This window comes from Barbatula barbatula (assembly GCF_947034865.1).
Source record: "Barbatula barbatula genome assembly, chromosome: 5".
Taxonomy (NCBI): Eukaryota; Metazoa; Chordata; class Actinopteri; order Cypriniformes; family Nemacheilidae; genus Barbatula; species Barbatula barbatula.
Window position 1 is genome coordinate 5,476,915 of NC_136769.1, and position 22,292 is coordinate 5,499,206.

A 22,292-nucleotide genomic window follows, 5' to 3' on the forward strand; every position below is an offset into this window, starting at 1 on the left:
GGATTTCAAATGCAACTGGTTTTCATGTATGAGAGTACATGATGACAGAATCTTACGTTTTAATCACTCATTTACTGTACTTGAGTCTTTAATTCAAGCATGAGAAATCATGAAAATGTCCTTAAAATTAAAATTCTTTACTTGTACAACAAAAGCGTACTGCAGCCAAAAAACAGAACTAAAAATATAAACAGACCAATATGCATCGAAAAGCATTTGACAACACACAGCACAAAGTCCTATTTCTGAACGTACTCTGCAAAATAAATAGTGATGAACAAAATGGAAAGTATTTTACAAACGGACTCCTTCCGATCGACAGGACGACTAAAAGCGGTTCCATAAATGAACCTTTGACTCTCTAACATATCCGATGAATTAAATAGGACTTGTGCAACAAACCTTTTCTTTATGAAGACATAACAGTGCATCCTCTACCGAAACTAAAATGTCGAACACAAACACTATTAAAAAGAACAAAAAAAATCATGTTGACGGGGCGCACCCCTTTATGCAAAACCAACACTGATAGAAGTCGATTGAAAAAAGACTTGATACAATAAGTTACATTCCTGCAGGTTATCATGACTGTGATATGACGCTCCAGTTTTTGTTAAATGTACAAAGGTAAGTCCACAGACGTCCATTCTTTTCCGTCCGGACAACACCTGTATGCAGAAATCAATGTCTTGTACAATTTATGGCTGTTATGAGTTTCTACAATGTGAAATAAATCTAGTGCTTGTTTGGGTGAATCTCATGAAAAGAGGTCTGGGTCCAATGAACTCATTTCCCATGAAAAAAAGACTTATTTTTAGCAATTTGCATTATTCTCAAGGGAGAATGTGTTTAAATCTTTACTGTAATACAGTATTATCCACACGGTTTCATTAAAACATCCTGTTCCTAAGGCAATTTCATTTCTGAACTAAAACACGACCTGATTTTGAACATATTTCATGAGATTTAGTGGTGATAAAAGGAACAACGACCCCGTCCTGTAGCTGATCGGTGACCTTGCAGACCAATTCAAGCAGCAGTGGACGAGGTTAGACTGAAGCTTAGAGACTTAAGTGAGACTTCAACGTCTCTGAAAACGAAATATACACAGAATGAGAAGCGTATACTGTCTGAAGGCACAAATACATCTACGGGTGAGAGCGGGAGCAAGCGTACCTACGCGACAGATCAGTGCAAGTACAGGGAAATGAGTGTTTATGTGAAAATCCTTATCTTAAATTCCTGCTGCGCTCCGTTTGCAACGCCGTCATTCGTATTAAAGTCTTAAAAATGTCAGTCTCTTTCGTGCTGCATCACAGTCCAAGCGTGTGTCTATGTACATAAGGGGATGGAGTAATGTACAGCGGGGTGGGATTATTGAGCGTGCGGGTGGCCGTGAACTCTGAAGCGGTACAGGCAGGTGTACTCGGGGTGGCCCCAGTTTGACAGCACTCGCATCTCGATGATCTGAAATGCCTTGTCCTTGTTTTCCTGGAAGAAAAAATGAACATGGTCAGTGTATTGCAAAGCATTTATAAAGTAGAGATCATAAGTGAAGTCGGGTTATTTTTATTTTGGTTTTAATACGATTAAGTCATCACAAGTATGAGGGTGTAGGATACATAATAACGTTTTATTCTTATATGCAAAAACTTTCTTCAATTACAATCAAACTATTCTCAAATCAAGGCACATCTACTTTTACGTTAGATTATTATGGTACAAAATCCTTTTGAGAGAGTACAATAGTAATACAGTATAGCACTACATTAACTCTGCATTTAAACTCGCAGTACGGCTGTGATTTACGCACGATTTCATCATGTAGGTACTGTATTTTACCATAACAGGGAAGATTTGTAGGGACTCTCCGTCGTCCTGGTAAGTGTAGTCCCCCAACAGTTTTCCCTCTTCCTGGTATTCATCATCCAAACCCTGCAGACACAGATGACGACACTTAACCCACCGCACATGTTTTTAAACCACCAACCCACGTGCTGTAGCATCAAGCCAAAATAAGACCACTTCTGGGTATCCCGTCTCTCATCCCAAAGCAAATGTGACATGCGAGCGGTCTTACATAGACGGTGAACCGTCGCGGTGCGCTGCTGATGTGGCCGGACGGAGAGAGAGATTTGGGGATGTGTTCCAGACAGAAGGATGTAGGGAGCACTTTTAAAGACAGCCTGATCACCAGGTAACCATGAGAGCCTTTAAATGCCCAGCAGTTGCCGGGGTACATGTCCGGCTATAAGGCAGACATAAAAAAACACGTGTTAACATTAGGTTTCAAAATGGAATTCGAATTTTGTTATGAGATATTTAACACGTACCTGAATGACAACCCGTGGAGACTGAGAGAAGTACCACAGCGGTAGTCCAAAGAGGCTCATGAGAGCAGTTTTTGTCTCGTATGTTTCGGAACAGCGCGTGCTGAGGATACTGCCACCTGCACGCACAGACTCGGGTCAGAACGACTTAAAACGATCAGTGATGTTCTGTGTGTGTGTGTGTTCGGAAGACGTGCTCACCTCCAGACTCCAGAGCGTAGTCCACCTGTCCCGTGCGGTCCTCAGAGTATAACTTCAAAGCACGCTGGACGATCAACTGGACTTGCTAAGATTAAAGGAGACGTATACAAAACAGGCTGGTTTTACATAGACTTCGAAAGGGGTGTATTCAACACATTTATGGCATTCACACGTATGATACGCATGCTAATGTGCTCATGTTTCTCATATCAGTACCAACATGTGTGCAGGAGAGAGAGAAAGAAAGAGAGAGAGCACTATGTTCGCAAAGTTCAGCTGTGTTGTTTGTTCGCTGCATTTGGGTGATGAATGTTATATAAACGGTGGATATAATACTGAATCGTTTGAATCTGATAGATGGAGCGGTAAGATGCCGGGCATGAACCGCACGCGGTAAGTGAAACCGTCTGTGTAGTAGCTCACGTACTCACGTGGCATGTTTTCGGAATAGCTGTATCTGTCTTTTATAAACGTGATCAAACTAAAGTCTCTACGGATATTTGAAGGGTGTGATACTATTCTGCAAGTACTCAAGATTGACATGAGATATGAAGAAGCTCTGTGTGTTATGGCCGCTTTAGGACAAGTCCCTGTACCTCTTCTGCTATCCCAGCAGCCCCGGTGGTTTGGACGATGGATTGAGTGACCGTTTCCTCTGTGGACTGCTGCGTACTGATCTCTTGAAGCTGTAGGGACACATTTCCCAGAATGCTGCGCTCCAGCATGGTTAGTGTAGCGGTGAGGTCGGACGAGCGAATGTATTGCGAGGCCAGCCATGGCAGCAGAGGTTCAGGGATTTCCTCTTCGCCTCTGTTTTGACCGTAGAGCAGAGCATACAGCTGCTCTCTCACCTGTGCAGATACCTGGATAAAACAAATAAAATACGGACGTTTAAAGGTGAAGATGACATTAAAATAACCTCTATATGATGAAACTCACCGTGTCGTGTATGGTATCCAGCCGATCGCATTTCCCTTGACATCCCATAACCCCCTGCAGGTCTCCTCTGATGCGCCCGAGTTCTGTTTCCAGCCTCTGAACCTCCAGGAGCAGAGCATCGTGCTTCTCCTGAGATATACCGACACTGCAGACAAACCTCCGCATTAACACAGAGCCGGCAAACATTCAGTGTTACAGTGAGATGTGTGCATCTCTACCTGACGGGAGCTGGTGCTGGAGATTCAGGTTTAAGATGGAATTCCTGCGATACAAGATAAATACATTGACATTATTATGGCGGGTTACTAGAATTAAGAGTTCAACGTTTCTTTATGAATCCTAAGCGTGTACCGTAGTTTTGGTGTTCATGTTCTGCAGGAGGAGTTCGAGCTCCGCCAGTCGAGCCTCTAGATTTGACTGATGCTGAACATGCAGCTCCTTAGTCTGAGACGCATCAAAATAAGAAAACAAACATGTGTGAATATAAATACAGGGATAAAAGAGCGAATTATACAAAGCTGTAACCTTATGTGTTTCTTAAATATAAAAGCTCAATATTTTATTTATAAAAAATAGATTTACTACTCATTCTTACTGGCTAGTCAAATTTGTTAAAATCAAAATATGAAAAGACGTATAATAATAGTCGAATTAAGTGATGAACTAAGACATCTAAATGACGAAGGTAATCTACTTATTGACTAGTTCTGAATATAAAACTTTAATAATAACAACTAAAATCAAATGTAAAATAATAAACCCTTTTAGAAATATAAAAAAATGAAAAAGTACAATAACATTTAATAAAACGTTTCTCTTAACTGGCTAGTCAAACATCACAAACCATCGACGATCCATTGTTTAAATTTTGATGCAAAATTGATCCAACTGTTGAACTATTGTTCATTTGACTGCAATATCTGGTGTAAGAAACGTTCAGTGAATATCTGACACTTCTGTTCATTTAGTCACATCGTACTCTGTGTGACCGAGCATTTAGATCTCAGAAGGACGAACAGAACAGAACGGTCTCACCTGTGCTCTGCTGGAAGCCTCTCTGTCCATCTCTCCCTTGATCTCAGTGAATTTGGGTTCAAACAGTTGTGAGACCCACAGTCTGAGATGATCTCTGTCTGTCTGTGTGTTTATCTGTTCATGTAACGCCTGAACCAATCCAACAGTCTCGTGATGGTGCTGCTGTGCCTTCAGCTCCCCCTGCTGGATGTTCTCCCACAGCGCCGCCACACGCTGCTCCAGTAAAAGCAAACGCTCGCTGTTAATGTAGTCTGAGGCAGGCTGCAAAAGAATAACAACATTATCTATTATGTCACTTTTAAACTATGATTCGAGATGCACATTTATATATCGTAAGACGTTTATGTTATTTGTTGCAGATTGCTACAGGGTAAATATCAACAACTAAATCTATGAAACATTTCTGCTGCTCTGTTTTAGACCTAAACGTTTTTGAAAAACTTCTACAAAATGAAAGTTTAAAAAGTGGCCTTGGCCACAATCTGAAATAAAGTTAGGAACAAAACACGATTAACCAAAGATAAATAAACGTAAAAATAAATGAAGCTTAAATAGCGATATAAAGAAATGAATTGAACATTTTGTGAAATGTCAGAATATCAAAATGAACAAATGACTGGACTGCACAATTTAAAAATTAAATCTGTGCAAGAATTACTTTCTACATTGAAAAACGATTCATGGATTTGTGAAGTAAAATCAATATCTGCCGTATCTATGTCTGTTGCCATAGAAACAACTTCAGTAGGATACCAAGATACCATTTCTTCTCCGAAAAACAGAGTAGGTGTCATTACGTAAAAAGCTGGAAATCTGGCATCTCATCACGTACACCACAGCGCATGAAATGTGGCTCGAACAAAGTCAGAGAATTTTCAATCGAAGTCACGTTCTTCACCTGTGAGGTGACTTCGGGGGGCACGTGATGTTCCTCCACCAGCGGCTGTGATGTGAAAGCAGGAAGTGCAGGTAAAGAGGGTAAGGAGGGGAGAGACGGCAGGGAAGGGAGGGCAGGAAGTGATGCGAAAGAGGGCACCAGCGTCTTCCACTCTGTGAGGTTTACAGCAGGAAGGCAGGTCAGGATACCGGCCGGACCGAGATACCACAATCCTGCGATACAAAAAACATATTCTTATGATCCACGAGCTAATGTGTTTGCAAAATGAGAAATCGTTTTTGGTAATAGTCACTAGAATGTTTTTATATCTTCTCAAGACTCTTTTTAAGACCCCTCAAGAGTTTATTAGGTTAAGCTGGAGCAAACGCTGAAGACAAAAGAAAGCGAGAATGTGCTTGGTTGTGCATTTTTGCTTAAAAGTAATGAACAGATTTAGCCAAATCACATGAGTTGGATTACAGATCATTGCAAGTGTGGTTGTTTATCAGATGCTGAACTCAGAACATTTCTCTGAGAAATCAGCAAAGTCGATGGGCACCGTCTCTTGTTTACTACTGAGACTTTACGAAAACAAAATGTTAATGTAAATAATGTTATACGAGCTGTAACTATACCTTTCCGAATGTGTAATTTAACATGTTTTCCAGTGCAATACCTCGACTTCCAATGTAAGTAGATTCACTTTAATATATAGGATCTGTCTTCAAACTCTAACACAACAAAAAAACGTACCAAACAATAGCAGGAAGGGAAGCAGGAACAGAAGAAGCTTTAGTAGTTTGGGTAGACATCTGACGGACAAAAAAAAACATTTAAGTGAAATATTTAGCACTCAGACTTCAAATAAATCACATTATACTGACAAAGACACAACGGGACAAACAAGAATGTTTATAATATAACAATGCATATAAAGATGAAAGGTTTGAACTCTTACCTGGTGAGAATAAAGACGTTTATAAAAGACATTAGAGTTACCAGCTGGTACCACCCTGTGCCCAGCCACCAGAAGAGACCGCTTGCTGCTTTCCCTGTTCAAAACACACGTGCGAGAGACAAAGGAAAAGTTGGGTGAGAAAAAAAACAGCGCTCAACTTTAGAAATGCTGTGTGAATGTTACCAGCTGAATATGGAAGACTAGAAGAGCCCACAAAAATATCAAACACTTATTTTCCAAACGTTTTTCTAGAAGTGATGTCAAAAAAGACAGGAAAGACTTGTTTGTTCAATTGGCCAAATTATTGTTGGATGACTACGCATCAAAGCTTAAAAGGAAGAGTTAAACGTCTATTCACCTTTTTTATATTATGTTTATACCGACATGTTTTTATTAATGTCATCAAATGTTTTTTTAAGTGGCACATCTAGTCTTTCATACTTGGAAGACAGAAATGATTCATGGAAGAGAATCAGTAGTTCAGACACAGGAGAGGGATTCGAATCACCAGAGCTGAAAGTTCAGAAAGCAAACGTGTTTGTGGACTGCCGGTTAAAATGATTGTTGTGTTTGAAAAGAATCACCAAATGGATGATGATCATGAGTCGGCCGACTCGCTGTGCATGTGAGAAAGAGCATGAGGAAGAACAGAACGTGAGGGAAGACGAACATGCTTCAGAAGAATAAACAATCTGAAGTATATCAACCTGGAGTCAACACTGCCAACCACAGAACGGACTTCATCTTACGAGCCACAAACGCAGCGGCTGAACCAAAACCACCGCAAACCCTCAGCAGACCAGAACCTGAGTGTGAACCGGCACATACAAACCAACAATCCAGATATATTACAATTCATGTTCAAGTTAATAAAAGCACAAATGTCTGTTGGATTGATAGAGTTGTCTGATGAAGATGTATAACCTGTGTATGAAACAAGAGCCCACAGCGCAGCAAGTATTTGACGGGTGTAGAAATAATGTTTCGATTCCACATGGTACGTTTCTTCATAAGCATCACCTGTGAATCAGCAGCGGTGACAGGAAGCGGCATCATTTTAACCACAGATACATATGCAGTGAAAACAAGTAAATGGACACATATATACATTTAGAAATACAAAACATAAGTGAAAACCGTTATCAAATAAAGTCAAAATTAAACAAACTTATTGATCAAGTGCATGAGATTGCAACATCTTCACAATTGCGGTTCAGTCTTAAGTGCATGCGGTCGCTCAAACAATGACATAAGACAACCGGCCAATCCCTTTAAGACAGCATTTTAATTCATGTTTTATTCATAACTACATTTAAATAAGATTTTATAGGCAAAAAATTAAGCACACCCATTGGTTTAAGTGTTTTCCTATTAAAATCCTAAATTAAATTAATCACTTTGCTCTTTTAAGTTTTTAGTTATTGCCACATAAATGATTAACATCAGCCCCTCCCACCCACCTGCAATCCCATCATGCATCTCTCTCGCGCTCCACAGTTAACTTTAACACAGGTGGAGAGAGTGGGCGTAAACGCATGAATCCCCGAATACTTCCCACAATCATTTCGAAAGTACTTCTTTTTGGTGTTCATAAATATTACAAATTGAGAAGGAAGAAATGAAACCACATAAATGGAAACTATATATCAGTATGGTGATAGTCGAAAGCTAATTTGAGATGATGCGCTCACCTGTCTTGTCTATAATGTTCATATGGGCGTCTACGGTGGTCTGATGGACGGCTGTGGACACCGAGGAGGATGATGATGCTAAAGAATACGCAGTTTATTTTTAAAATGTCACTTCAAATTCTTTAAGGAGACATTAAAGGGTGTGAAAAACTAAAGAAAGACACACTCGAGCTGATAGTTCAGAAAGGAAACATGTTTGTGGGGTGTTTGAAAAAAGCCGTCAGATCAAATGATGATGACAGACGACTCTCAGTGACACGAGGAAAAACAGAACGAGTGAAACAAACACATGCTTAAGAAGAAAAAAACTATCTGAAGTATATCAACCTGGAGTCAACACTGCCAACCACAGAACGGACTTCATCTTACGAGCCACAAACGCAGCGGCTGAACCAAAACCACCGCAAACCCTCAGCAGACCAGAACCTGATTGTGAACCGGCACATACAAACCAACAACACAAAATCCAGATGTCACGCAATTCATCAGTTGCATAGAAGGAATGGTGTTATTTCTAACCGGTTACAAATGATAATAAACAGATCTGGTAAAGGTGTATAACCTGCGTAAGTAACAAGGGCCCACAGCGCAGCGAAAACGTTTCGTGTATAGGACGTGTGTTTGCGTTCCGTGTGGATTTCCACACGCTGCTTTCCTTTACAATCATCACCTGTGAATCAACAGTGACGAAAGACACAATGTGACATCACAGGAAGTGGAAACAAACACATGGATACAAATAATGCAGGGGTTCCCAAAGTCGCTGTGTGATTTAAATTGAGGTGTGTTTCTGGTCTATAAAACAGGTCTGAAGTGGTGAATATTACAATGCAATAAAGCCCGATGGCATTTAAGAGTAAGCATACTTCATCACTGTTTAAGTTATGAGGGGGTCCATGGAAAGAAACTGCTGTAAGGGGTCTCTGGCCCCAAAAAGTTTGAGAACCCCTGCATTAGATAATTTGACCTCTGTTCCCACACAACACCAATGTAATGAAACAGAGGTTTATATCATGTGTTCTTATCTGTAGTTCATGGTGCTTGTTTGTGTGTACTTACAAAGCGAGCTATTGAGATTGAGCCGTCTGTCAGCGGTCATCAGATCGCCCACATTTACACTGCCACAGTAACTGTCATGAACTGAAACACACACATAATAAAATCATCCCCTCTCATCGGAAGTCCCAGCATGCATTTCCTTTCTTTCTAGAGTTAACTTTAGCACGGGAGAGGAGAGTGGGCGTGACTTTGCATGGACGCATTTTAACCAGACCGAAAACCTAAACATTCCCTGACAAATCAACCCCCGGACATTTCTCGCTTCCTTCTTGAAAATGACTCACTTTTCAGTCTATTTGTAAAACCCATGCTCACTAAAACCACGAAAATAATGAAGCTAGCAACTTTGTATTAGCACCTAATGTACTGTTGCTCTTTGTATTACATACAAATATTTGCTTTGGATAAAAGCGTCTGCTAAATGACTAAATGTAAATGTAGCTATCGATAGTGTGTAAGCTGATGTTCTCACCTGTCTTGTCTACACTGTTCGTACGCGCGTCTGCGGTGGTCTGACGGGCGCCTGAAGACACTGATGAGGAGTACGCTAAAGAATACGCAGTATCTTCATCAGTCTTCTGGTCTGCGTGGAAGCAACAGTCTTTACAGATGTAGCCGTTGGCCATTTTAGCGTGCGTTTCTGTTTTACTAGCGACTCCATTCTCTAACAGCGAGCTGTGATCGGTCCTCCTCTGCCTCCGTGCTAAACACAACAATAAAAAAATGTGAGAACTACAGATGTTGTTTATACATAGTTTAGATTACACAGGCATGAGTTTATTTACAATCTGAGGGCTCGGTGAGGTCAGCTGAAAAAGTAAACTAGGTAACGGACATGTGTTCACTATGAACAAATATTCTGATCAAGAAGCGAGAATTCACTGACCGGAGCTTATGTGTGTAGTGGAGCTCTGCCTGAGGGCCGACTCGTCCAGCAGACTGGAGATCAGAGATGCATCGCCGGCGGTACTGAGGATGCTCAGGTCAGTCTGTTCTCTCCGAGGAGTCTGATTCACACTGTGGGACTCGTACATTGACGATTCCTGCTGTTGTCTTCTCCTCCGCACAGACCTGTGTGGAAAATATGTTGAGAAACATTCATGATATATTTGAGGTGGAGAGAAATGTGGGATGGGACAGACTCGAACCTGCGTTTCCAGCAAGAGCATCACAGCTTAATATATAACACAATACAGAAAAAAAGAATTAACATTTTAAATATGAATATGAAAAAACTATTTTAGATCTTATAGTAATATTACTATGTTTGATATTGCTAAATAAAAATGAACATGAAGTATAATTTACTAGTTTATTACTATTTACTAGAGATGTAACGATATATGGGCCCATAATTGAGACAGTCCTCACTGCAAAACACAAGATCCAGGGAGGAGACTGGAGCCAGTGTCGACCAATCAAAATGCGATAAGAGGAGACTGGATCCAACCTTGTCCACTGGATCTTGCGTTCTGCAGTGAGGAGCTACTGCAATAACCAGTATCGGTCGATTTTTCACACTATTGGCTGTCTGAAAGTTTAAAAACAGATGATCAGGGCCAACATATCCTCACGAAATTGGCATGATGGAGTGCTGCGACCGTTTTAGTGGCATATATTCTCCCTGAATTTAACCTGTGAGATGATAACAGACGTATACTTGTGCTTCAATGGTTTGGCCTGTGCTACAAAGCACCGCAAAAAAAGTAAACCAACAGCTGTGCCTTGATCCTTTCTCATAACTCTGACAGTCAAATGGTACATTATTTATGAATTACAGGCAGGTGAGCTGTAAAAACTTGCTTTAAGTCATACCACAAATGTGCAGAACACAGAAACGCATCTTTTTGAGGAATGTTTATGCTTAAACACTCAAACTTGAACACCCAAACTTTGCAGAATCGCACCGTTATATGCGGAATGTTAATTTGATATGTACAACACCGCTCAAATGTTTCGAGTCACTTAACTAAAATGCATCTCCCTTTTCAATCTTTATAACTGAAGGTGTATACTTAAACAAAAATGTAATTTTGACAACATAGAAAATTAAAATTTTATTTAAAAAAAGAGCCAAAATAGATGCGAGTAGGTAGATGTAAAACTGTCTTTAATATTGTTTAAAAAGCATCTCAGGGTGAGACTTCAAGAACTTGCTTAATAAAACTGAAGATATTTTGACGGCTTCTAGATAAAGGATGAAACTAAAGAGGATAACATATGACATTGGCTCGATGAATGTTTTCTATAGTTACCAAATAATTACACCCGTGTTATAGCGCAGTTGACGCGTTTACTATAATGAACATATTCAATAACGAAAAACGTAAGTAACCCTTTTGGGACTGTATGTTTATTAATTTATCTTTTATCCACAACGATTCACAAATGTAGAAGCATTTAGCAATCGAGTTAACACAACAACCTCTGACAAACTAGGCCGTCCTAAAAATGAGGCCCATATTACGCAAAAGTGTTGACGAGAGGCTGTGGATGTGCACGGATAAGAAGTGAGGTCGTTCAAGATATTGCTATCATATACTGACAGAGAGATGATCATCTGACCTGCTCGCGCTGCTGGTGGAGGTGCGCTTGAAGGAGCTGCTGTTGTGATTCTGCGCGAGCTCAGCGAAACTGCCGTCGTCGTAAAACCCGGCGCTGGTTTGCAGTCTCAAACTCCGCCGTGACATTCTGGGCGAGTCGTACACGGGATTGATCTTGTGCTCCTTCTCGAACTCAAGAGCGGCGGTGGAGTAACTGGAGCTGAGGAGAACAGAGGAGAACACGTCAAGTCAGAATCTTTACCTGTGAAATACAGCTGCAATCTTCACCTGAACTCGAGTCATTTAAACACAAATGCTAAGGCTTTGAAAACCGGGCAACATTCCGGGCAGACCTGACACAGGGTTTTTTGGGCAAGTTATGAATCCTGGTCTATAATTACAAGTGGAAAATATGCCTTGTGCCCCTGCCTAGAGCCACCGGCCCTGTTAAACCTGTGAGATGGAGCAAGCAAGGTCTCCAAAACGCTTGCTTAACTTTCCTGCTTAAATGTGTGGGTCGGACTCTGCTTGTACTTTGTGTAAAGATGCTTTTTTTGGTCGATCTTTCTAACAAGTGGACAAAATAAGTGCACACAATTTACAAATGAACGCAACTGGGGCAGCGCTGAACACAAGTGTGTGTTAGAAAATCTGAAGAGAAAACATTCTGCTTGCTTGGTTCGTTTTTCGTCATTAAACCCAAACTTTCAAGTCTTCAGCCAAGGTTTAAATCCTAACCCTTGTTTACGCGTTATGTCCGTAGACGCTCTCGTGTGCGGGGATCTTCTGTCCGGTTCGCTTTACGTGAGTTTCCATGAGAAATAACAAAACAGGAGTCACCCAACCAAAACGGCAGTTTTGCGCAATTTGACCTCCACACATCACCTGCAGTAGAAATTGCAAACAGAGATGGCGACAAAGAGGCCCTTCTTACGGTCAGCCACTTTAAGATGAACGCACAGCCAAAGCTTTATTACCGTTAAAAAAACGATTGTGCAGAAGCCCATCTAAAGCTCATGTCTGTCTCTGTGAACCAAGAAAAGCAACAGGATAACCCGGTCACCTCAAGGAGAGCCTATTAAAGTCTTTCAGTAACCTGCTCTCAGCTTTACCTGCTTCACAGGTGTCTTACAACTTCTCCATCAGCCTGTTACTCAAAACACAATCATGACAGTTAGGAAATAAAACACTATTATATCGGAAAATGATCATATAACTGCGACAAGGCTTCTTTTAGCTAAGATGAAGCATATTTAAAACTGAAGTATATCATTTGTTGATGAACGATATTAAAATAGCAAGTGCAATTTTCAGGCATAATAAAAGACTCGGGATGTAACGATTCATTCAGCTCACGACGTGATGCTATACGATTCACACGATACGAACTGTTCAAGATTCTTCTTTCCAAGATAAGTTGAGAGAAATCCGAAATGAACAAGTGCCGCTTTTAATTCTTTCTTAAATGCTGCACAAAATAAAAATATATTTATATCAAATAACAAAACTAACTTGCAATTTCAAAACCAATCTCAAATCAAATAAAAATTGAATAATAAAGTCCCTTGATTTGAAACTAACTAAGACTTGCTATAACTATCAGCATATCCATTTGACAAAGTTATCAATAAACACAGCGGCCCCTGTCGTTAAAAACAAGTATTGCGATTCATTTAACATCCCCACCGACTTCAATCATCACATATTATAAATGCAACGAAATTTCGGGTGCAGAAAATGGCATTATCGGTTTCGCTGATAAAGCAGAAATATCCCATCGTGTAATGCAAGTGCACCATAACAAAGGATGAAACGAATAAATATAACAAGAGCTCAAAACCAGCGGACAGAAAATGACACGCAAGGTCTGTGTGATGTGCGACTGCGCAGGACCACCTTTATGTTTCTTTATTGTCGGAGATCACGCGCATTGACTCGTGCGTGTTTTAAAGCCGAACTTCAAAGGCAACAAACTCTTCATATGTGAATGATCAGCAGAACGATCTGTCCGTAACTGATGATGTCGCTCGCGTGGACTGTCGTCTGGCAGGTGCTGATATCACTGAAGCTCATTTTAAGCCCATTTACATGAACAGACTCACATCCGCTCTGTGTTCAGGGTGTTGTTTTCATTGAAATGATTGTGCACCATATATAAACTTTTTTGTATGTATTAGCAAGAGCGGCCGTGTTTGACTATAAGCATTCAGAATCTGATAACACAAAGCATGAAATAAACAGAGGAAATGAGAAAGGTGCCGCACAACCTTCTGGAAACAACATTATATAAGGCAAAAGCGATTTAACAGTACATTCGGTTTTCCTTTTGGAAATCAAACCTATGATCTTCGGGCTACAGGAACACCGCCAAACGGAACGTTACAACAAAAAAAATGAAGATTTTGAAAGTGGGTATCTTGCTGTTAGAAACAGACGCTGGAATCGTGCCACATCAGATATAATGCATTAAACACACCCACCCGCAGCAGTCTTATTCCTAAAAGTTCCCACAATTACTAGAAGTCAGATTATCTTTAAAGTGCACGCTCTCTCTGAAGCCGCAGCGATATGACATCTGAACAAGAATGATGTCAAAGTTTGCTTCTTTGGGTGTTATGACATGATGTTTTCATGGGCTTCTTGGTGTCTCCAGGACCGCTCGATTATGACAAATCGTAATAGCGATTATTTTGTGCCAATATTGAGATCCCGATTATTTTACACGATTACTCATTAATCTTTAAAACAACATAGAAAATAAAAAGGACTTGGCTTTTAAACTCCGAATTTTACTGAAAAGTAAATGTAAAGAAATGGCGCTGCTGAACCGCTGTGAAGGAAAGGTGTGCGCTGTGGATTTATACTACAAGAAAAGAGAGGATCCTTGCAAAATGGAATGCGACACAATAATCGTTTACCTCGATAAGTGTTTTTTCTAATTGATGGGAAAGCTAAAATTGACTATTACGATTATCATCTTGTCCGATCTGCTTTGAAGAACGCGCCAACGATTTTGGTTCTCCGGATTCAAATCGAGTCCTACAACAAGAGCGCAACAACACGGAAATATGAATTGATGACTATTTGAAAAGCTGAGAAAAGGTGGATTCCCCGTTAAACAGAAACCATATACAGATTTCACCGAGCACTTTGTTCAGTCCACCCCTCATAAAGTCACTGCCAGAGAAATAAACTGAAAGAAAACCCCAGAATTGGGTCTTGAATATTTACTGTGATGCTGTAAAATCAATCTCTCTAAAGTAGACTGAAATCTACTGAAATTCAGCCGGAACAGAACTGGCTCCTGTCCTGCATCTTATCAAGTGACCTTAAGGGCATTAAAGCTATTTTATAATGTACGGCAAAATAATGCGTTGGCCAAACCGTGCAGCCCTACCCACAATCCATCTCGGTAATACAGACGTCTGACATGAGTAAATCTGATTAGAGAGAACACACAGAGCTCACAGTGAGATTAAGAGGAGCGTCTGCGTTAAGCATTAGAGAGTTCAAATCCGTGTGTGGTCAATGGTCATGTGCTGATGTCTAGTATCAGTACAGCACCAGTCGACTCTCTCTTCACATTCACTATAACAGCACTTGACCAGAGTCTCACACGCTCCAAAATATTCAATGAATAAACTCGCAAAATAAAACATTTATTCACCCTCACGTGGTTGACTTCTGAGGAACACAAAAGATGATATTTTCAGAAATGCGTCAGTGGTTTTGTGTTCATACACTGGAAGTCAGTTATGTTAAGTTATTCATGGGAATTCAAGATGGTCACAAAAGGTTGGAATGACATGAAGGCGAGTAAGTGATCGATCTTCTTTATTTTTATGCAATATGGATTGTTATATGGATGTGATAATTGTGAAAGTGACACCTACCTGAATATGAAAAACCATGCTTAACATTTTTGGGTACTTGGGTCTATGGGAGTCATTGAGTCTAGTTACAAGCATTCATCCAAATATCTTTCTCTTAGTTCATCAGATCCAAGCAACGTATACAGATTTGGAACAACTCGAAGGCGAGTGAAATACATTTCATTTTTTGGGGAAGTATCCCTTTAAACCACCAAATATTGACATCTGAATGATCAGTGTGGTAAAACGTTTGGTACAAACTTGATTTCTTTAATGGTAGGGTTGGCAATTGCATTGAATTGCCCAAGTTTATGAAAAACTACAATCAAACATAAGAACAAGAAAACTAAACTATTCATTTTGGTGATGTCCCATCCTCAACTTTTATAACTGCATTGTCAAGATGTTGCAGAACAGAAGCAGTATTCAGGATACACACAAAATAATTCAGCTGTCAAACACTTCAGCAGCTGTTGAGTGTCACAGAGCGAAAGACTCATTCATGACTTTCCCTGCCTTTGCAAAATACACTGCAACTCCAGCGATCTAATGTTAGAAATCCCTTCATCTCCCTCCTGATATCTGCAACGGGTATAGACCCTTCTCGGTTCTTTCTAACCCAGTTTGACTGAGACTGCAGTGACAATGCAGATGCTCAAAAGCATGTGGTGCATTTGCACCCGTCTCTGCGCACGTTAAAAAGCTGCGTTTGAAATAAACTTCCGAAATGCGGCAAACAACTACATAGAAAAGTAAAGTCCGTCTATCAAGGTTTCAAAACCAAAGAGGAGAAAGTAGTTAGAAAATGAGATACAAAAGTCAAGTGCTTTCCAAAATGTTGAAATTCACTTTAGCCCCAATCAAACGCCTGGACAGCATCATCTGACCTGTCAATCTCAAGATTGATCCATTGCATAATGCATACCATGTAAAACAGCAAAGTCCAAACAATGACCGAATCATCTATGACACAGTCCGTTCCCACAAACCAGTGGCATTATCACAAGCTCAAACATATCCATTTGAATAAAAATAATGCAAAATACACATTTTACGTCTGTACACTTTCTCAATTCACCACCATCTGCAGATGTTAATTTTAGATTCTGGTTACACGTGATAACAATGACTTTTTCTTGACAACTATACAGGCCTGGTCTATAAAGAGCCATTCAGATGCCTTGCATTAAGAAACGCATGTTAGTAAGAACGGAGTGGTAATAAACAACTGAACATGCGCGTTGTGTTCTCGCAGCCGAGTTCATACAATTGCTCTCTGTGTGTGCACATGTCGGCCCGTCACACGTTGAGTAACTCGGATTCGTCATGACGCTATGAGTGCCAGCAACAGATGGCTCACCGTTTTGACACACGAGCCCACTTCTTTAGATGACGGTTTGTGCCCGAGGTCAGTTATACATCCTACACCGACAGTCTAGTGAAACTGACAAAACAGATAAACATGAAAAGGACAAGCACACACACATATATATATATTATATATACATCTACCTCAATTTAACAATCAAATGATGTACTTGTTTATGTTCATGCTTCTCTCATCAATTTAACTCATCATATCAGTTCAACCTTTCAAACGTTTCTGCAATTCCCTACTAGCCAAAATGTTAAGTTTTATTTACTTGTAAAGCCTTAATTTAAACAATTTGCTTGTACTTAAAGGTCCAGTCAGTGAAATCTAGCGGCAAGGTTGCGAATTGCAACCAACCGCTATCTCCACAATACGACGGCAGACAGAACATGGCAAATTACACGCAAGAGGACCCGCGCGCGGTATATGTAGATCGAAATAGCGTAATTGTGTAAGCTCTTTATACACCTCTGAAGACATAGCTATGTATATTATATAAAAATAGTTATATTATTAGCCACCGGCCAGACTGATAAACAAATACAGACCGGCCGATGAAAAAAAATGTATATACTATATACAAATACTGTAATAATACACTTAATGTACAGCAGCACTTGATCCGTGCGGACATGCAAATGACCTAAACAAGTTTTTAAAACAGTACCGATTACAAAGGAGGACTGCAAACAAAGTAGATAGAAACATTTACAAAAATGATAAGATGATGGTGATCAGGTTGAAGAGTTATTCAAATTTGTATTCACGTTGGCGGGCATTCTCTGTAACAAGCCTGGGGTAAAACCGGTGTAAACGCAGACATGTGAAGAGCCACACCTGCATGCTGTCATGTCACCTTCTCAGAAGAATTTACTCATACACACACCTGAACTAAACTGCTGACTCCAAACATCAATGCTCGAACTAGAAACAAACCATGGGTTGTTCCTATCAAAGCACAAATGCAACGTACTTCACCGATAAACAGATTTAACTCGACAAGGAAAGTAACCCTGTTCTTGTTTTCATAGGAGGGAACTAAATGTATATTGAGATGATAGGATATACAGATAGGATGCGTTTGAGTATCAGGAACTGCATTTTGTAATCTCACCTGAGGGAATATGTATAGCCTGTGTTATCCGGGGTACAGTGTGGAGGAGTATACGTGTGCAGGCGGGAGAAATCCATGGCAGTTTGTTGATCACGCTGTAAAAAGCAAGCGCAAAGAAGAGAGACTTCTAATCCCGCAGAAACAACTCAACGTGTGATGGGTGTGCCTGTACACAACGCATAAATGCTTGATGTCACACCCACGAAAGCATGCATACAATGCGCACGCAGTCTATATTTCAGCCTGTCTCTGATGAGGAAACTTCCGAGCAACTTTTGAATTTGTGTAGTCGTTTTGCCAAATGCAGGTAAATAAAGTTGAAAATATGACTCAATATAAACTGTCCCTCTGTGCTTAAACGCACCGCCTGCTGTTTTGTCCGATGAGCAGGAAGGGTGATGGACCACACCTACAGTCAACAATCCTTTACAATCCTGTACAACATGAGTCAAATAAACAGGCACAATGCCGAATCAAACCGCAACACCAGAGACAAAATCAAGCTTCTTATAGCTATCACCATCACTAATAGGTTTTCCATCTCAGATGCTTTACGAAATATTTAAAGGGACAGTTCGCACAGAAATCTCAATTCTGTCATGAATTACTCACCGTCCAGTTGATCCAAATGTGTGTACATCTCTTTGTTCTGATGTACACGGAGAAATGCTTATAACCAAACAGTTCTTGCACCCCATTGAGTGTAGGAAAAATATATATAAAGATATTTTGAAGAACGTAGGACAGCAAACACTTCTGGTGCACTTTTGAATGCAATAGTCATTTTTGCTACTATGTCAGTGGGGTCCAAACTGTTCGATAACAAGCATTCGTCCAAATCTTTCTCCGTGATAAACCAAACAAAATGTGAACAGGTTTTGAACAACAAGAAAGTGAGTAATTCACAACAACATTTTTATTTTGGGGTGTCAAGCAGAAAACATTTATAGGCCTATTAATTGTCGAGCTTAAACTGGTAGTTTTATTGAAATGATTTCCAGTCCAGCTCTTTTTTTCTATAGCTGGAAAACACGAATTAAACATAAATATCCATCTTCAGGTTTGAGATGAGCACATTGCAAACAGTCATCGAATAAAATGTCCTCGATGTGCAATTCAGGACAGATCTGGTTTGTTTGCTATTATGCAACACACTCTAGAATCAGTGATAGGACTTAAATGACTTTATTTCAGGACAAACGCAGAACTTTTCGTTTTTAACTTTCATCCGGAGGATTGTGTGACAATTTGGTCCCAGCAGTTTTGGACTGAAGTGCAAAGACTTCCAGGCACTTTTACCCACATATTGTCTGCTTGACCATGGAAATCTCAAATGCACTAGCTACTGTGTCGATGCGTTTTATAATATGATCATATTTTGTTCTTCATATATTTAATGCTTCTAAAAAAAACTTGGCTTTAAAAACGGCTGGTCCCCAATACTCAAGAAACAGGCTGAATAATAGGAATACATCTTCTCGCATATTTTACAAGCCCGAACATGAATAAATATGTTGCAAATCTACCACAAAAATGCAAATAAAATAATTAGTGACAGCCAGAAGCTCCTTTCTTTTGTGCCAAAACAGAGATGTTTTACACTGGAATCTTCTTAAACTGGTTTAGCTTCACGCCCTTGTGCACTTTTGCATCTTTATCTCATCCTCTGGGAGCGCGGATTTCCATTTATAAACACAACTCTCCGCACATGACTTCTCGTATCTGCGACATTTTGGCAGTGCGTGTCTCAAAACGTAGTGAGCTACCCACATAGACAGCATTCACATCAATTGTTTATGATACCCGGTGCGACTGCGCGTGACTCCCTAGATAGGGAGCGCACTAGATATTAAGCCGCAGCCTCGGTTGCAACACTGTAACGCAAATTCTATTATCTACTGTAAAAGAGTTCCGTGCAGCTCGGAAGCTTATATATATATGTATATATGTATATAGTATATACCGTAATATAAATACAGACTGCACGCAAGACGGTAACGTTAATGTAGGGCCGAGTTTCCTTTTTGCTGTCAAGAGTTTGGAAAGAACGGAGCTTCTGTGCACTACCGAGTGAATAAAAATGCTCCTGAAATCTCAACAGATTCTCATTCATCCGCGCACATGGCTCGAACGAAACCACACATGCTAAACAAATACGGCAGCACTTGCCAGTTTGACCATCGGTGTCTATAATCTCATGTTGTTGCGAAGATATTCCGGTTAAGAAATGACAATCCAAAGCAAAGATGCGCAAAACGTGCGCCGCATGTCGGGAATGAGAATAAAAAGCGGGATAGATCGCGTCCAAAAAAGAGATCTCTTGATGTGATCTTAAATCTTCGCGGTGACGGACAAAAGTTACGCGCTTCGTTTACAATTACTACAAGGAAAATCCCAAAATGGCTCCCACAACAGAGCCGAGCCAGACGGATAAAGTAGGCAGGAACGCTCCTCCTTTCAGGCTCGGTGCCTGTCAATCAAGCGGCGTACTTTGAATCTATTGGCTGAAGGCCGCCGCCATTCTGATGGCGTCACAAAACACTTGGATTTATGGATTCAGAAACCGTCAACAAATTCAACGAGTGTAAATACAATTAAAAGTAGGAGACAGATAACGTTTAACATGTGGAGGTTCATACAAATACGTGACTGATCATACAAACACATGCGTCATTGATCCGTATATAAAATACTAAAAAGAAAGGACAAAAAAATGCAACATTTACAACAAATATAGACTTAATCTTAACAATAAATGTAGACTTAATCTTAGTCAAAGAACGACAGATTAATTCTTTAAATGCGCATGTTTTACAACTCGTCAACTCGTCCCCAAGCACGCCAAAAAACGACACAATTGCACCATCTGCTGGTCACGCGGAGTAACGCTCAAGTTACGTTAAATCATTATAGTGGAGCATTTGAACAGTAAATGCAGTGCAGGGTGGAGTTACCGCCTAATAACGTGTCTTAACAGCGGACGTTACACGTATACTTCTGCTTACAGAACAAAGAGTTGACAAGCAAAACGTGATCTTAAATGCCTAAAATTGTTTCAGACCATCGAAGGCTTCACCCACAAGTTTTACCCCGAAGTACCTCACAATGTCAAAGAGGAAGCTCCGTATAAAGCAAATGTTTGTCTTACTGTCTTAAATGTCTTTCGCTGCAATGAGTAACTCTAATGTTTACGGTTAAATCATTAAAGTCTTTACTTACTGTTTCTTCCTCACTTCTGCACACACACCCAAAGCGGCGGCGCAGGCAGGTCAGCAGTTGTCAAAGTCCAGCGGTTTAGTAAGATAGCTTGAGCGATCTCTCAAACACGACATTTAGCTCGGAAAACTACATTTAGACGAGTCGAGCTGTTAACCGGTAAAGTTCAAGCTGTCTGTGTTTTCAGGGGAACGTGAATGAAGAACATCTCCGCGAGGCCACGCAGATGAAAGCGATGATTTGAAGCAATGAGGCGCGCGCGCGCACAGTGAGGCGTGCGTACGAAACCACGCCCTCTAGCGACGGCACGCCTACAGCAGCTGCGGCGCATGACCTGTTCAAGAGGCTGCTTGAAAAAATGTGCATTTTTCGGTTTAATACGTTTGTTTCTTACAAAAGAGTAATCCGTGTTCAGTACCACGGAGATGTACTGGAACTTCAGTCATAAATGGGCATTTTCATAATCCATGCCCACTGTATAATATTTTCCTAAATTGTATTCTGTATTTATTCTAACTGTATCCTGCACTTGCTAATGGCACTTCTGGTTAGACCTAAACTACATTTCGTTACACTGTACTTGTATATGTGTAATGACAATAAAGTTGAATCAAATCTAAAAAATATATATGTTTAGGAAAACAATTTAAACTTCATTTAGACCGACAATATTTTCAATAGACGAAAGTCTTCAGAGGAATAATTTATTGCTCTTAAATAATTTATTAAATTGAATCAATACGATCATCACAACAAGGTGAAAATGAATCTACTAGGTTTTTTTTAATGCTTTATTGAACATTTTGTTATTACAAAACTTTGTTGCAACAGAAACTTAACACAAAGAAACACTTAGATTAATGAAAAGAGAGAAAATAAACATTACCATGGCTCGAAACAGACAAGACAAGACAAAAAATAAAGAGTAATAATAAAACAAAACAAAAACAAATAAAGGAGAGGGAGTTACACAAATAAAAAATAAATACAAAAAATTAGGAATTAAATAGGTTGAAAAGCTTATAAGCAGAGCAAATTTTACAAGTCCTTTGTGCTTTTATATTGGAAGAAAACATGATTGTTTT

General features: G+C 40.0%; 1 protein-coding gene across 8 annotated transcripts; it reads right to left on the minus strand.

The window, feature by feature from the left end:
• Nucleotides 1-116: 116 nt before the first annotated feature.
• sun1b (Sad1 and UNC84 domain containing 1b) lies at nt 117-21,511 on the minus strand. 8 transcript variants are annotated; one of them, XM_079456638.1, is made up of 24 exons: nt 21,211-21,341; nt 17,992-18,086; nt 11,656-11,853; nt 9,977-10,161; nt 9,563-9,793; nt 9,091-9,171; nt 8,594-8,701; nt 8,359-8,457; nt 8,032-8,109; nt 7,265-7,360; nt 7,048-7,146; nt 6,341-6,434; nt 6,136-6,194; nt 5,404-5,615; nt 4,506-4,766; nt 3,822-3,914; nt 3,689-3,732; nt 3,471-3,615; nt 3,128-3,394; nt 2,532-2,616; nt 2,334-2,449; nt 2,081-2,248; nt 1,843-1,935; nt 117-1,491 (listed from the first exon to the last, which is right to left on the minus strand). In XM_079456638.1, the coding sequence occupies exons 2-24, from the start codon at nt 18,066-18,068 to the stop codon at nt 1,375-1,377; spliced, it is 3,006 nt and encodes a 1,001-aa protein (XP_079312764.1). In that variant the 5' UTR covers nt 18,069-18,086; nt 21,211-21,341; the 3' UTR covers nt 117-1,374. The 8 variants fall into 8 exon arrangements, with proteins under 8 accessions (XP_079312764.1, XP_079312763.1, XP_079312765.1 ...); XM_079456637.1 differs by lacking the exon at nt 21,211-21,341 and adding an exon at nt 20,161-20,440; XM_079456639.1 differs by lacking the exon at nt 17,992-18,086 and having other exon boundaries at nt 21,211-21,511.
• Nucleotides 21,512-22,292: the final 781 nt, after the last annotated feature.